Source organism: Danio rerio, chromosome 16 (genome assembly GCF_052040795.2).
Source record: "Danio rerio strain M-AB ecotype USA chromosome 16, GRCz13ab, whole genome shotgun sequence".
Lineage (NCBI taxonomy): Eukaryota > Metazoa > Chordata > Actinopteri > Cypriniformes > Danionidae > Danio > Danio rerio.
This window is the reverse complement of record NC_141036.1, coordinates 42985996-43004141: the sequence shown is the minus strand read 5'-3', so window position 1 is coordinate 43004141 and position 18146 is coordinate 42985996. Positions and strand designations below refer to the sequence as shown.

General features: G+C 39.0%; 1 protein-coding gene across 15 annotated transcripts in view; it reads left to right on the top strand.

Annotated features, from left to right (window-relative positions):
• Positions 1–18146, top strand: part of tsnare1 (T-SNARE Domain Containing 1) — a 506388-nt gene that overhangs the window by 185976 nt on the left and 302266 nt on the right. For 4 of the 15 annotated variants that reach the window (XM_087284989.1, XM_087284991.1, XM_087284990.1 and 1 more), the window contains one exon: positions 2960–3292. The exons of the other annotated variants lie outside the window; for them this stretch is intronic. In XM_087284989.1, the coding sequence (XP_087141115.1) occupies positions 2960–3004 (45 nt within the window). In that variant the 3' untranslated portion in view covers positions 3005–3292. Of the gene's footprint in view, positions 1–2959; positions 3293–18146 lie in introns of those variants that run through there. 15 annotated transcript variants of the gene reach the window in all.

Sequence of the window (18146 nt, the reverse complement as noted above, 5' to 3'; positions counted from 1 at the left end):
GGTTATTTAATAAGAAACTGTTAAGGTTTAGGGAAGGACATTAATGTCCAAGTAATGCCGAGTTCAGACTGCATGATTTTCAAAGTAGTCATGTCACAGATGTTTTTACACTGCATGACTATCTGGGCTAGCGTTTCATCGCTGCTTTGTTTATACTGCAAGATGGATCGGCGACAGGGACATTCACATTGCATGACTTTACTATAGGAAGAATCGCCGACAACTTCGTCCAAACTACGTCTCACACCCAAAAGCACGTAGTATATCTTTTGTTATTAACTGCATAATGAGAAAGAAGCCTTTAATGGGGTAGAACATGTACATGTTTGCTTACCTGGGTTTAAAGGGAATTGGCCATTTCTCCTCAACGTTGATAATAAACAAATTTCTTTCTGTATGAAACGTCAAACAGACACGGTTGCTCCTGAGTCCTGTCAAACCTCCACTAGTTTTTCCTCCATTTCGTGGTTCCAAATAAACCGAAAAAGAGCGCTTTTACCTTCTCCCCCAGCCTCCCGCTGGCCTGCAGCAGGTATACACACACGCACACACACAAGTGAAAGCTGCTCTCTCATTGGCTGTAGGCGATGGCTAATGTTATTTTCAGTCAAAACTCCATTCACACGGCATGATTTGAATCGCCGACAGCTCCAGATATTTAGCACGCCAAATATCTCACTGGCATCAGCGACTCATCGGCGATTCTCTCAGATCGCGTCTTTAATCGTTCATACTGTGTGATTGTCACTCACGTGCACGAGCAGCGATTTGACTGTGATTTCAGGCATTTGTCGGCGATTTCTCAAAACCTGTCGGCGAGCCAAAATCGGGGCTAAAATCTGAACTAGGCATAAGGAAGCATAAAGCGTAAAGCATAAAGTAGCATAAAACATATTTTCATTGACACTTAATGTAATATTATTACATATTGTTTTATAATGCAACTTTTATACAGAGGTGTAGACATCTGCAACTATATTTCCATAGATAATAAACAGATCTCTCGATATAATATTGAACCGTTTGGTACAACATCCACAGTTCAATACGCATTTGTGAATTTGCGTTTTTCTCAGTTTTGCGTTTAAATACCTAATTTATGTGCGTTTCATATTTCCCCGAATTGACTGTGTGTACCTGTAAGTCTGTGAGCTGAGATTTCGAAACTTCTCCCCGCGAGTAAATATCCAATCACTATGCTCTAAAGTTAGGGGGCGCTTAACCATCATTCCACACTTTATCATGGTAAGCGGCGGTGAAGTGAGGCTGAGGAAACAGTTCGACGAAGCGCCGGCGTCTTTCAAATTTCGGTTTTGGTGATAAATATACTAAACCTGTGAACAAAAAATAACTGTGTGCAAGCATTGTTTTACACGTATAACCATGACTACACATCACCCAGCAATGTCTGAAGGCAAGATAGCAGAGAAGGTAATAAAGTCTTCCAAATAGCAACAATCCCTCGCTAAATCCTCCCAGCAAACTTACCCAACTGGTTCCGAGAGACACATAAATATGACAAAGGCAGTGCGGGTGTTTATTGCTAAAGATTTGCAGCCTTTTCAGTGATTGGAGATGCAGGCTTTTGTCATCTTATAAAAGCACTCGATCCGCGTTACAGACTACAGTCTTACATTTTTTCAGCACCGAGATAATTAAGATTAATTTATCTTTACTTACACATACAAATTTACTTACTTTACATACAAATATGTTTATTTGAAATAGCCAATTAATCTTTATTAACTTCACATGTTTACTTTCAAAATATAGGAATGTATGTGTTCCCCAGTTTGTACATGGGCTACCAGCAGCTGTGAGATTTCAGTGTTAATATTTTTTTTTTAAAATACAATACACTAGGAACTAGTTTACTGTTCTTGGCTTTTAAGTTAAACAAAATGAGTATTGCAATAAATCATTTTTATTTATTTATTTTTTCTCCTTAACCTCTTATTATTGTTATATTGCCTATAGAATTAAAAAAAAAAAAAAAAAAACATGTATCGAGCCATGATAACCGAACTGAACTGAAAACCGTGTCAAAAAACCGAGGTATGTATTAAACCGAGGGCTAACTGTATTGTTGCATCCCTAGTATCTAATTACACTTATTGCAAAATACAAATTTGACATTTTAAATAGAATATATTGTTTAAAAATGATATAAAAGTATCTAAAAAAACAAAATAAACAAAAAATAAATAAATAAATAAAAAAAACGTGCATTTTTAATGAATAATCTGTATATGTCCCATAAAATTAAAATAAAGTGTTTTAAATGTTAGTATCAGTATTGTTCGTTTTTAAGATATCTATAAGCTAGTGTGCTCCAAAACAGAGATAAAATCTGCGTTTAGAAGATCTAAAACTGATATACACATGGAAAGCTTTTGCTTAAATGCACCAATGGTTTTATTCACGCCAACTTATACTTTGGTTTCTCATCAAATCGTGACCAATCAAAAGCTCTTTAGTAGCTGACAAGCCCCGCCCCCTTCAAGATACTTCACATTTAATGCACTTGAGCTCAACTACTCTCACTGGCAGAGCGGTGATAAAGCAAAATGCTATTGGCTGTTTTTTTACAAAGGGGAGGAGCCACACTACGTCCCATCCTCTATTTATATTTCAGTCGGGATTATGTTAAACACTGAATAAAAATGCACATTACAAAGCCCTTCACTGGACCTTTAACACCTACCTGCTGTCTTATTATTGTAGTACAGTTAGAATGTAACATATGGTATATAGACTGGCAGTCAATAATTTCACATTTACTTTTACATAACTCGTTTATATTTAGACACCCTATATGTCTGGCTGCCTAAAAAAACGTACACTGAAGCACAATATAGTATATGTTTAGTTTTCAGTGCGTGGTTGATGTCCTTCTCAGTTAAGCCCAAATCACTTTAAACCAAGCCTCTCATTGATTGTTTTATTTTTTTTTTTACAGACAGCTGGATTTTTAGAGGCCTTCTGCCAGAGCGTTGTCATTTAAGACCGATTTCCGTGGCCCAACTGCACAAACCCCACCTGTTCCTTGAATCCTTTGAGCTTCAGCAATCAAGCAATAAATAAGCTGCCAATTTGAATGCACTGAGGCTGTTAGACTGGCGAAGATCAAAGCCTTCTGTGTCCGCGCAGCAAATACAGCGTCCCCTCCCTAAAACAAAACCTACACACTGAGCAGAATTAACCATCATCTCTCCAGGCTCTGGCTTAAAGCTGGCATACTCTTCTCCAATATTGTCAGAGCACTGACAGGCATCAGCACTGCTGTTGCAAACACTGCTGTACTGTATATGCTCTTTTATTTTCTTCTTGTTTGCAAAAAAAAAAAAAAAAAAAATCAGCCAATCTGCGCACGGTCCCTTGACATCATTCTGGAGATTGCTTTATGATAACGCTTTCTTGGTGAAAGCAGACTTACGTAAGACTAATTATGCCCCTCAGGACGATAAGGCCACTCAAGGAGACTCAAGAACATTAAAATGAAGAACCAAGAGGTGTGCAATACAAAGAGAAGACTATCACTTAAAGCAGCAGCGTTTCATTTAGAAATGAACATTCCTGTACCACATATTCATATATAATCTTCATGTTTGTCCAAACTTACATGATGTTGTTGTTTTCTGTGGAAACAAAAGATTGTTAGTTCTCAGGCTCACTTAAACAAGCTTTCACTCAAAAAAAAAAAAATAAATAATAAAAAATAAAAAATAAATATATATATATATATATATATATATATATATATATATATATATATATATATATATATATATATATATATATATATATATATATATAGTGCTTTTTCAAACTGCTTGCACTAAAAAAATGATGTCTGCAAAATTCTTGCAAACAATTTATTTGAATTTATTTATTAAAGTAGTTGAACTTACTGTAAACAAACAAATTACATTTAGTAATGTTCAACTTTGTTTGTTTAAATTCACCTCAAATAAATTGTTCACAAAAAAAATTGCAAATCCAATGAATCATCTTTTAATATTTTTTCATTCAGTGTTTAAAATGATCTGAAACAACACAATTCTAGTTATATATGCACAATTTATTTGTTTTATTTCAGTACACAAAAAAAATGAACTGTTAATCATTGTCAATCATTTTGCAACCCAGGCTCATTCTCATTACGTACCCATAAATAAATTTCTAGAGAGCAGCAAATATGTCCCAGGAGCTACTTTTTTTTTGTGGCAGTTTTTGTTTTCGCGAATCCACCAGAGGCTGCTGTGTATGCTTTTTGAGATCGTAGATTTTTCTTACAAGTGCAATTCGTGACTGCTCTTCTCAAAATATTACCACAAAACATTAATCAATTCATTCATAAAGGAACAAACCTGAAATGATCCATTTGCAAGGGATTGCAATAAGTGTGGAAATGTTTGCATAAAAGTAATCATAGTGGTTTTAAGTTAGGATAAAGTCTTATATGTTATTCAGTCACAAGATGGTGTCAAAAAGTAAAAAAATAAATAAATAATTGACAGAAACTAAACCAGCTGAATGGAGCAAATACTAACCTATGTATTATTCATTTACAAAACTGTGCCAAACGGTCAAAAACAGTAGCGTGAAAGACACACAGACGCGTATAAATGTGGATGTAAGTATATGGATGTCAACGTATTCATTGACGATCAAGGTGATTTGAAGTTCCCGGATGAAACGTTTTTATTCAGCGGTTGTTTTCTCAGAATCACATGTACACAGAATCAATGTTGCGACTATCCAATCAGAACTGAGTATTCCAGACAGCCGTGTAATAACATTAGCTAATGCCATGTGTGTAAACTTGAACTGACAATAAATAACTTTTTTTTCGATTAACATACGTTAACAACAATTAAAAAAATACTATGATAAATGTATTGTTCATTGTTTGTTCATGTTAGTAAACAAATTAAATACTACTAGTTGCATTTGTACAAAATTGACTAATTTAACCTTATTGTAAATTGTTATTAAGAATTGGCTGTATTGTTTGGTAAAACTGTTCATATTAAACATGATTGTTTGTGCTTGGAGTATGTGCTGTGCTTTAAAGGACAGAACTGCACTATCCGCACAACACCTGTATTTTACAGCTCCAGTGGAGTGTGTAGTGTTACTAAGAGGGGAATTTAGGGCTCTTCTGGGTCACATAAAACATGGAGGTCACTGGATGTTTCTGGGAAAGAGCAGCACAATGTGACTCTGAGACCAAGCTTGGGGATCTGATTCTGAGTTTGACTGACATTGCAGTCTGTCTGTGGCTGCTGTCAACTAGTTTAGGATTTCTGTTTTCTGACCACAGGTAGAAATAAAAGCCTGGCCGTTTATCCATTTGCCATGCAATGCAGAGAAATATAAGTGAGATGGTTTATGTGGTCTAGCATTGATTTTTGTAGGTTAGATAATGTACACTCGTGGTCAGTTATTTGGAATAATATTTAATTTTTAATGGTTTAAAACATAGTAGCTAAGGATTCATAAATTTTATTGAAAATACTGAATAAATATTGATATTTGTAACAAAAAATTTTATTTTGATATGTGAATTTAAATATTTATTTTAAAAAATGAATGTATAATAGTTAAATAATGATAAATTATAATAAAAAAATTTATTTAATTAGTATTAATAATAAAAAATGTATGTATATATATATATATATATATATATATATATATATATATATATATATATATATATATATATATATATATATACACACACACAAACATATATACATGACATGCATATATACATACTACACTGGAATAAATGGCATTTAGTTGAAGTCAGAACTATTAGCCCCCCTTTTAATTTTTTTTTCGTTTTTAAATATTTAAGTTACGTTGAACAGAGCAAAGAAATGTTCACAGTATGTCTGATAATATTTTTTTCTTCTGGAGAAAGTCTGATTTGTTTTCTTTCGGCTAGAATAAAAGCAGTTTTTAATTTTTTAGAAACAATTTTTGGGACAAAATTATTAAGCTATATATATTTTTTTTTTCCGATAGTCTAAAGAACAAACTATCATTATACAATAACTTGCCTATTACCCTAACTTGCCTAGTTAACCTAATTAACCTAGTTAAGCCTTTAAATGTCACTTTAAGCTGCATAGAAGTGTCTTAAGAGATATCTGGTCAAATATTATTTATTGTCATCATGGCAAAGATAAAATAAATCAATTATTAGAAATAAGTTATTAAAACTATTATGTTTAGAAATGTGTAGAAAAAAAATCTTCTCTCCGTTAAACAGAAATTGGGGGAAAAAATAAACGGGGCTGATAATTCAGGGGGGGCTAATAATTCTGACTTCAACTGTATATGTCATGTATTCCAGTGCAGTGAATAAAAATGAATTTAATGAATGAATGAATGAAATTTAATTGTTATTTAGTAACATGTGGGGCAAAATTGACTCCAACTTTAAAATACTATCATATCGGCTGGATGTATGTTTATTAGTCTAATCAACATTACTGTGCATTCACACCCAAGGCAGTGAGAGCGTCAAAGTAACTAGAAGTCATTCATTTTCTATGGGAGCTGGCGGAAATAAGCGGCAGTGCGTCTTCGCCAGTGTGAGCATTGAGGAGAGCTGAAATCAAGTCAACTTTATGGTTATGAGCTGTGACTTGGTCTGGCGGCAAGCAATCAGAATTCAGAAGTGCACCACTAGAGAGGATTCCAGAAAACACAGTCATGTGAACTTTGGTTCCGACCACAGTTGTTCCCAAGCATTTTAATATCGCTAGATTTTCTGTTTTTTTTACAGTGTTTTCTTACAGGCACTTAAATAAAAATAAGTACAGGCAAGTTACTGATGTGCAATAATGTTACATACATTTGAAGTCAGAATTATTAGCCTCCCTGAATTATTAGCTCTCCTGTCTATTTTTTTCCCAATTTCTATTTAATGGAGAGAAGATTTTTTTTTTCAACACATTTCTAAACACAAAAGTTTTAATAATTCATTTCTAATAACTGATTTATTTTACCTTTGCCATGATGACAGTAAATAATAGTTTACTATATAATTTTCAAGACACCTTTATACAGCTTAAAGTGACATTTAAAGGCATAATTATGTTAATTAAGTTAACTAGGCAAGTTAGGGTAATTATGCAAGTTATTGTATTATGATGGTTTGTTTTGTAGACAGTCTGAAAAATATACAGCTTAAAGGAGCTAATAATTTTGGCCTTAAAAAAATATTCTAGCCAAAATAAAACAAATAAGACAGAAAAAAATATTATCAGACATATTGTGACCATTTCCTTGCCGGATCTGTGAAGGCAGACAGCATTGTCGCCAGGGTAGCCAGAGGGAATTTTGACGCTCTCTGTGCCTTCTGTGTGAACGCAGTTAGCCTTTCTAAATACTGACCGTATTAAAAAAAAAATTATTTCAGCTTTGATATTTTTGCTCCTCCAATATTTTATTAATTAGTGTTTTGACAATGTGATGCCATCAATTTTTATTGGTTCTGAATTATTAATAGATGTTGATTTTAGCGTCTGCGTTAGCAACTATATTGTATTAGTAAAAAAATTATATGTAAAGTATGATAATTATTTAGGATTAAAAAAAATGTTCAAACGATAAGTGTATTTAAACTCAAAAATAACAATATTTGTGAAACAAAAAAATGTTACTTGAATTAATTTAATGCAAAGTTGCTGAATGACATAACAACAGCTATTATTTTTATTATTAGTATTTTTATGATATAGAAATTTGCAATAATCTTATAAAATGGTTTTAGCACCAAATCAGAATATTAAAATACTTTCTGATTGATTATGTAATAATAAAAATGGTAATAATAGATGCTGAAAATTATAAGCTTTACCTTCACCGGCAAGAAAAAAAATTACATTTTAAAGAGCCCCTATTATGGATTTTTGAGAATGACCTTTCACAGCTCTAAGTAAAGTGAAATATCCAGCTAAGGCTTAAATCTGAAAGTAGACAGTGTTTAAAACTATTGATTCATTTATAAAAGAGTCAACCCATAGTGCTTTAATCTTGATAAAGAGTCGTTAGCCGCTTCGGCGTGACGTCGATACAAATCTTAAGCCCCGCCCAATTGTTGCACGCACAAGCCCTAGAAAATTAAAATCTGCGGCCCCGCCCACTAAACTTAGCAAAGAAAAAGAGGAAGACAAGTACTGTAGCAGACAGTTGAATGAAGTCATGAAGACGCTGTGCTCTGCTGGATATTATTGGAAGTAATTACAGGGTCAGGGTTGAAATACCGAGAGTTTTCCGGGATAATTAACAAAGTGGGTGGGTGATTGGAAATTGGTCTAAAATACAGGAGACTCCCGGGAAAAACTGGAGTGTTGGCAGGAATGCTTACACATACACTATGCACTCTGACTACTTTAATATTGTTGATAAGCTGGGTACTTCACTCTGTTGCGCTGAACGCTGTCAACCAATCGCAACAGGCTGTCATCGGCCCAATCAGTGAAGATTAGCTTCGCGCTAAGGAGGGGTTTGGGAACAAATGAATCGCTGAACAATATCATAAATGCATATTATAAGACAATAAAAGTGTTTTTTGACCTTGTATGCATATCAGCCTGTTGTTGGAGACCCTTACAACTAAAATATGACCCTTTTAATGTATAATAGGGGGTCTTTAAAGTGCAAACAAAAAAATTTGACCATTACTGTACTATTCTTTATATATTATTTAGAATTTGCTTCTTTAATTTAATTTAATTAGATTTTATTTGCTACCTTTCCAATTAAATTAACAAAATAAACATAAGTGTTGTAGAGCCCTCTGTTTTCTGATTTCAGTAAAAGAGCACCACAAAAGCAGAGTAACATGATGGTGGATGTGGCTTTCACACAGGGCTGCTCTCAGACTTTGACTGAGAGATAGACTGGCATTTTGGAAAGGTAGAACAGCTGTAGGCTCTGTTTGGGTGCCAGGATTCAGAAGAGATGTGCAGCAGGGGTGGACGGATGGATGACTAGAGCAATGACAAGCGCTTCAAGCAAATCATGACTAACACACTCGCAGCATATGCATTTCATATAGAATTTAAAAAGTGCATTGATGTGGCAGTAAAGTAAGCAGCGCACTTGAGCAAATCATCCAACACAGCAGAGCCCTTAGCATGCAATCAAACCACACAAAAGAGTCAAGAAGTCAAACTGCATTGCTTAGAATAGTCAAAGGTATTTTATTTGAATGATAGCTGTGCTTATTTGTATTACCAAAATAATTATTTATGCAAGCAGAGCTATCATTATTTTGAATGATAGCTGTGCTTATTTGATAGCTGTGCTCATTGTTTAATCTTCTCCAGATTAAAGTTACTGCTTTTCATTTTTTCTTTTAAAAAGATTTTTTTCTTCCAAAGCTGACAATTTAGACTCAGTTCTGAACTTTCTGAAAAAATGGCTGTGTTTCTTTTGACAAAGGTAATGGTTTCTATTTATAAAACAAAAGTTCTGGTAATTGAAGCCAATTTGTCAATAGCTGTGTTTTATTTACAGCAGAGTACATTTGTTTCCACCCCCTTTTTCAGTGGGACTAGTTTCAAACCTCTTCAGTTGTTTATTAAGTATGCACTCACTGGTCACTTTATTAGGTACACCTTACTAATACTGAGTTTGTGCCCCTTTTGCCTTCAAAACTGCCTTAAGTCCTTCTTGGTATGGATTGAAAACGGTACTGGAAATATTCCTCCGAGATTTTGGTCCATATTGGCGTAAAAGCATCACGCAGTTGCTGCAGATTTGTTGGCTGCACATCCATGGTGGGAATCTCCCGTTCCACCACATCTCAAATGTGCTCTATTGAATTGAGATCTGGTGACTGTGGAGGCCATTTGAGTACAGTGAACTCATTGTCATGTTCAAGAAACCAGTCTGAGAGGATTTGCACTTTATGACATGGTGCGTTATCCTGCTGGAAGTAGCCATCAGAAGATGGGTACACTGTGGTCTCAAAGGAATGGGCATGGTCAGCACTATACTTAGGTAGGCTGTGGTGTTGACACAATGCTCAGTTGGTACTAATGGGTCCAAAGAGTGCCAAGAATATATCCCCCACACAATTACACCACCACCACCAGCCTGAACCATTGATACAAGGCATGATGGATTGATGCTTTCATGCTGTTAATGCCAAATTCTGACCCTACCAGAAGAAATCAAGACTCATGAGACCAGGGGATGTTTTTCCAATCTTCTATTGTCCAATTTTGGTGAGCCTGTGCCAATTGTAGCCTCAGTTTCTTGTTTTTAACTGACAGAAGTGGCACCCAGTGTGGTCTTCTGCTGCTGTAGCCCATCCACCTCAAGGTTGGGCGTGTTGTGTATTTAGAGATGCTCTTCTGCATACCTCAGTTGTAACAAGTGGTTATTTGAGTTACTGTTGCCTTTCTATTAGCTCGAACCAGTCTTGCAACCCCCTGGCATCAACAAGGCATTTGCACCCACAGAACTGCCCCTCACTGGATTTTTTCTTTTTTTTTGGGCCATTCTCTGTTAACCCTAGAGGTGCTTGTGTGTGAAAATCCCAGTAGATCAGCAGTTTCTAAAATGCCCAGACCAGCCCGTCTGGCACCAACAACCATGCCACGTTCAAAGTCAGTTAAATCACCTTCTTTCCCCTTTCTGATGCTCGGTTTGAACTGCAGCAGAATGACTTGACCATGTCTACATGCTTAAATGCACTGAGTTGCTGTCATGTGATTGGCTAAAAGTTGTGTTAACGAGCAGTTGGACAGGTGTACCTAATAAAGTGGCCGGTGAGTGTAGAAGCCATGCAGGTTACTTTTTTATTGTCCACTTTTGACCAATTATTTTTTTTTAACTACAGGTAATTGAATAAAAACATGTCAACAAACTATCATTAGAATATGAGTAGAGTATCAGCAGACTGTAAGGTTATATGGATACAGTAGCTGAATATTCTGACAAGCAGTTGCAAAGTTTATTATATGGTCAGTATAAATTAAATGAAACTAAACTAAATAATGGAAGGGCATCCACTGCATAACATGTATGCCAGAGTAATTGGTCGTTCATTCCACTGTGGCAACCCCTGATAAATCAGGCACTAAGCCAACGAAAAATGAATATATAAATAAAATTCAATATATATATATATATATATATATATATATATATATATATATATATATATATATATATATATATATATATATATATATATATAAATAAAATAAAAATATAAAAATAAAAAAAATGAAATAATAAAGTGTTAGCAGATATTAGGCAGACAGTCTATTAAAATTGTAATCACTGCCTGTTGAAAATAGTTGCAAAGTTACTTAAATAATATCTAAAGTTAATGTAAATTTATTGCAATATTTCTGTGTTTGCATATTGAGAGCACATAAAGATCAACTCAGTTATGTGTTTGTGGGACTACATGTCAGAATGGGCAGAGCTAAAGGTCTGTTTGGGCATATGTTTTTCAATACAGCTCTCTGATTGGTTGAATTTTCGGCACAGTATTGCATGCAATGATGTTTTTTTCTGCATAAATTCCACGATTAAACATGACGGTTTAAGTTTATATAATGTAAACAGATGGCTAAAGGCTTCAGTATGGTTAAGATCTCTCTCTGTTTCTCTCTCTCTTTCTCTCCCTCATGTTCTATAATTGCATATATCCATTCTGCAGTTAACCAGATGAATATGTGAAGTTGAAACATCACATATGTCTTGTAAATGCCACATTGCACCACAAACTTGATCTAGTTTCTGCATTTAATTTGGAAGAGGGTGTAGAGGTTGCATTAAACAGCACTCATTTGAGTTTTAAAAAGCATTGACTGATTATCTAAAAGACTTTGCGTCATTTTGACAGAAAAACAAACAAGCACAGTGTGTTTTTGCAGACATATTGTACATATTCAACCCTAAAACACATTACGCATCATGGCTGTGTTGTTTAAACTTGACTTTAACTATACAATATGGTGTTGATCAGCATAGACGGGTCAAATCTTCTCCTGCTGTGTGAGATACAGATTCCAGACACAATGGGACCACCGCTGCGAAGAATAGTCTGCTTTACAGGAGATGTTGTCTTTTTAAATGCCATGTAATAGACAGTACCAGCTATGATTTATGAAGCAGCTATAATCTGACATTCCGGTGCATCACCTCAGTCTATGTGTGTACAGTACATCACACATAATGATTTCCCCTCACCAGCTAGACTCGTAAATAAAACATTCTAGCTAAAAATATAATCATTATTACTGCACTGTTTGTGCGTTCGGTCGTTTATTTGTGCGTTCATCTATACATTCATTCATTCATTCATTCATTCATTCATTCATTCATTCATTCATTCATTCATTCATTCATTCATTCATCCATCCATTCATCCATTTGTTGTTCATTCATTCATTCATTCATTCATTCATTCATTCATTCATTCATCATGTGTTTGTTCATTCATTTGCTCATTATTTCATTTATTTGTTCGCTCATGCATGCTTGCTTTCATTCGTTCTTTATTCTTTTGTTCCTTCCATTGTTCATTCATTTGCTCATTTGTTAATCCATGTGTTCGTTCATTTATTCATTCATTCATTCATTTATTTGTCCATTCATGCATTTATTCGTTCATTCATTCATTCATTCATTAATTAATTAATTCATTAATTAATTCATTCATTCATTCGTTCATTAGTTCATTCATTCGTTCATTCATTCATTCATGCATTAATTTGTTTTCATGCATTCATTCATTTATTTATTATTTTGTTCCATCCTGTTCATTCTTTTGTTTATTTGTTTATCCATGTGTTTATTCATTCATTCATTCATTCATTCATTCATTCATTCATTCATTCATTCATTCATTCATCCATGAATTCATCTGTTCATTTGTTCATCCATGTGTTTATTTATTAATCCATTTATTTGTTCGTTTGTTTGTTCGTTCGTTCGTTTATTCATTTGTTCATTCATTTATTTATTCATGCATTCATTCATGCGTTCATTCATTTGTTTATTCATTGTTCATTCCTTTGTTTATTCATTTGTTCATCCATGTGTACATTCATTCATTCCTTCAATAGTTCATTCAATCGTTTGTTTGCTTATTCATTCGTTTATTCATTTGTTCATTCATTTATTTATTCATGCATTCATTCATGCGTTCATTCATTTGTTTATTCATTGTTAATTCCTTTGTTCATTCATTTGTTCATCTATGTGTTCATTCATTTATTTATGTGTTCATTTATTGGTTCGTTTAGTCATTAATTTATTCATTTAGAGTATTTTCTGAGTCTTATTTCTTTTACTTTGGCTGTACTAAAAAAAATATGTCTAAGGTCAATATTATTAGCTCCCTTAAGGATTTTTTTTTTCTCTCAAAAGGCTACAGAACAAGCCAGTATGTTGTCCAAACACTTCCCTAATTAATCTATCTTTATCCTAATAAACCTACTGTATGTTTTTATTGCTCTTTTGAAGCTGAATACTATATATGTATGTATATATATATATATATATATATATATATATATATATATATATATATATATATATGTATATATATATATATATATATATGTATATATATATATATATATATATATATATATATATATATATATATATATATATATATATATATATATATATATATATATATATATTGTAGCGAGGCAGAGGGAAAACACAAACACCGTAGATAATGTTACAAACAATGCCCCGGAGGGTGCCTTTATTTACAAGTGATATTGGGGTGAATGAGTGCTCTTCTTAAAGGTGCGTGCTCAAGTGCTCCGGGGAGATGGTGAAGGCTGGTGAGAAGTAGAGTGTTGGATCGGTCACGAGCTGGACTCGGCTGTGGGAGAGACAGAGAGAGACAAGCGTTAGCGCAGGGAGTCATGTCAAATGAAGCTCACTTCCGTCTGTGTGGGGCTAGCTTATATCTCTCCCTGGCTGATGAGGTCCAGCTGTGAGCGATCCGAGGTTGATGAGAGATCCAGCTGGTGTGGATTTGTGCCCAGGGCGACGTGGTATTACATGGCTCGCTACATTCCCCCCCCCTTAGCGTCGTCCTGGTCCTGGGTGTCCTGCGAAGGAAGAGCAGTGTATTGAGAGGGGGGGTAGAATGTTTCGACAGACCTGCCCATCCTGACCAGAGCCGTGAGAGTCCGTCTGCGTTTCCGTGGGAGGCCCCGGCTCGATGTTGTACGTCGAAGTTGAAATCCTGGAGCGACAGGAACCACCTGGTGACCCGAGCGTTGTTGTTCTTCGCTGTCGCCATCCATTGTAGCGGGGCGTGGTCGGTCACCAGAGTGAATTTCCTGCCAAGGAGATAGTACCTTAGCTCCAGGATTGCCCACTTGATCGCCAGGGCCTCCTTCTCCACCGTTGCGTAGCGGGTCTCTGCGGGGGTCAGCTTCCGACTCACGTACATTATGGGATGTTCTTCATCGCCGTGGACCTGGGAGAGGACCGCGCCCAGGCCCGAGTCGGAAGCATCCGTCTGTAGAATGAAGGGGCAGCCGAAGTCAGGTGCGTGCAGTACCGGTGAGGACGTGAGGGACTTCTTTAGGGCTCGGAACGCATCGTCGGCTTCCTTGGTCCATCTTATCCTCTCCGGCTGCCCCTTTCTGGTCAGGTCTGTCAAAGGGCTGGCTATGGATGAGAAGTTAGGTATGAAACATCTATAGTAGCCCGCTAACCCCAGAAATGCACGTACCTGGGTCTTTGTGGTGGGTTGTGGAGTTTCCTGTAGTGCCTTGACCTTGTTTTGCTGTGGCTGTATGAGACCTCGTCCAATGTGGAACCCGAGGTATCTGGCTTCGGCTAGACCCAGGTGGCATTTCTTGGGATTAGCTGTGAGCCCAGCCCGTCGAAGATCTAAGAGCACCCTCCGTAACCGGGATAGGTGTTCTTCCCATGACTCTGAGTGGACGATGAGGTCGTCCAGGTAGGCTGCTGCATATGGCTGGTGGGGCCTCAGCAGGATGTCCATCATTCTTTGGAATGTGGCTGGGGCCCCGTGGAGCCCGAAGGGAAGAACCCGGTATTGCCAGTGCCCACCGGGTGTGGAGAAGGCGGTTTTCTCCTTGGCGTCTTCACTGAGTGGTAACTGCCAGTAGCCTTTGGTGAGGTCGATGGTGGAGATAAATCGGGCTCCACCCAGCCTATCCAGCAGCTCGTCCACCCGAGGCATGGGGTATCCGTCGAACTTGGAGATCTCGTTGAGTTTCCTGAAGTCGTTGCAGAAACGGAGGGTGCCATCGGGTTTGGGGACCATCACTATTGGGCTGGACCACGGGCTACGGGATGGTTCGATGATGCCTAACCTTCTCATCTTCTGGATCTCCTCGTCGATAGCCAGCCTGCGAGCCTCTGGAACTCGATAAGGCCTTTGCCGGACGATGGTGCCAGGAGGAGTGATAATGTTGTGTTGGATGATGGAGGTTCGGCCCGGTTTCTCCGAGAACACATCCTTGAACTGACCAACCAAGGCTTGCAGCTCCGCCTTCTGGTTTGGTGAGAGTTGCTCACCAATGTGGACAACGGGAAGAGTTTCTTCAGCGAAGGCAACGAGATGACCTGGAGCTGCAACCCACTTCTTCATAAGATTTATGTGGTAGAGTTGTTCTTCCCGTCTTCGTCCCGGCTGACGGACTCGATAATTTACCGGCCCTACCCTTTCTACCACGGTGTATGGTCCCTTCCAGGATGCGAGGAACTTCGACGTTGTGGTAGGTATGAGTATCATCACCTTGTCCCCTGGGTGGAACTCTCTGGGTTGGGCGGGCCGGTTATACAATCTCTGCTGGGCGCGCTGGGCTTCGGTCAGGTGTTGTTTGACGATGGGCATGATTTTGTCGATGCGTTCTCTCATGTCCCGTACGTGTTCAATCACCGACCGCTGGGGGGCTGGTTCCTGTTCCCAGGCTTGACGAGCCACATCCAATAGGCCTCGGGGTTGGCGGCCAAACAGCAGTTCGAAGGGGGTAAATCCTGTGGAGGCCTGGGGGACTTCCCTGATACCGAATAACACGTACGGGATCATGAGGTCCCAGTCGCGCCCGTCCTCTGCCACCACCCGTCGGAGCATCTGCTTCAGAGTCTTGTTAAAGCGCTCGACAAGGCCGTCCGTCTGTGGATGATATACAGAGGTTTTTAGCTGTTTTACCTTGAGTAGGTGACAGAGGTCTGCCATCAACCGGGACATGAAGGGGGTGCCCTGGTCGGTCAGTATCTCCGTTGGGATTCCCACTCGACTGCATAGCAGAAACAGCTCCTTCGCGATGGCCGATGACGTGGCTTTCCTCAGGGGAATCGCTTCAGGGTATCTGGTGGCATAATCGAGGATAACAAGGATGTGCTCATGTCCCCGGGCCGACTTCGGCAAAGGCCCTACCAAGTCCATACCAATTCGGGTGAAGGGCACATCGATGATGGGTAGCGGTATTAGAGGGCTGGGGGGTGGTCGTTGGGGAGACGTTCTCTGGCAGATGTCACATGCCTGGCAATACCTCTTTACTTCCCCGTCTAGCCCCGGCCAATGGAAACGGTCGCGGATCCTTTTCACCGTGTTGGCCGCTCCCAGATGTCCCGCCATCGGGTGGGTATGTGCCAGTTCTAAGACCGTCTCCCTCTTGGTCCTCGGAACGACCAGTAGTGTCTTCTTTTCCCCCCGCCTCTCTGCGACACAGTACAGCAGACCATTTTCCACAATGAAATGTGGGAGGGGGTGAGGGCTGGGAAGTCGCTCATTTCCGTCGATGATCCGTACTTGTGGCCAACAGTGTTTGAGCGTTTCATCTTCCCTCTGTGCTCTGCCAAAGTCACCTCCTGCGGTTATCTGTTGAAACAGATCAAAGTATAGATTAGCAGATATAGATGACTCACCCCCTCTGTCGCTCTCGGTGGTCATCAGCGCTGGTTTGCGGTCCCGATGAGCCCGTGGCTTGTTCTTCTTCTTTGAACGAGCCGATGGAGCGTGGTGGTGAGTTAGGAGTTCGTCGAACCCCGGCCAGTCTCTGCCCAGTAAGAGGGACACAGGAAGATCTGGAACAACCCCGACTTCGATTCGCCAGCTACCTGGTTTCGCCGCGATGGTTACTCTTCGGGCGGGTACGTGGCGGGTATCACCATGCACACACGTGATCGGAATTCGCCCTTTGCTTTCATGATGGTATTTTAAAGTTTTCGGGTGAACCAGAGTGATGGCGCTTCCTGTGTCTAAGGTGGCCGTTTGTGTTTTTCCCTCTAGCTGGACTTTATGGGTGGGAGCTTCGGGAGGGATATTGCGGTGAACCGCGCACCCTGCTGTCCAGGCCGGGGTCGAGTGCGTCGTCGGCTCGGTGGGCATCGGCTCGTCCATCGGGCTGGGGACCGCTGGTCTGCCGCCTGGTCGCGCTGTGCCCTCCACCGGTCGCCAAGGTGCACTTACCCTCCGGGGTGGCAGAGCCGCTCTCTCCCCATTATCTCGGGCGATGTGAGCTTCAGCCAGCTCGATCGCCTCCACCAGGGTGGCCAGTGACTCAGGATTTCGCATGCTGGTGAGTGTTCGCAAACGTCGGGGTAACGCACGCATCATCTTCTCGATGATCACCTTCTCAGCGACCTGGACCGCCGAGGGATCTCCTCCCAATAACCATAGCCTTCCCAGGCGAGAAAGTTGAGCTGCTTGGGTTCTCACTGGTTGTTTCTCGTCGTAAGACCACTGGGAAAACTGTTGGGCTGCGCTGATTGTGGATAGCCCCATTCTGGCTAATATTTCCTTTTTTAACGCTTTGTAATCTTCATTTTTAGGTGTCTCTAGTGAAAAATATGCTCGTTGCGCTTCTCCTGTGAGAAACGGAGCCAACATTCTCGCCCAGTTTTCTTTTAGCCAGCCTTCTCTCTCGGCAATAACCTCAAAGGTATGTAAATAAGCGTCAATATCATCCAGGTCGCTGAGTTTAGTGAGATGATGATGCGCACTCACTTCGGGAGTCGGATGGTGTCTGGCCGCCTGGCGGAGCTGCTGTTCCAGTCGATCCTGTCTGGCTGTAAGCTGCTCAGAGATGGAATTCTGTTTCCTGGAGATCTCCACTAGGTGGAGCAGTACCTCTTCCACCGACATG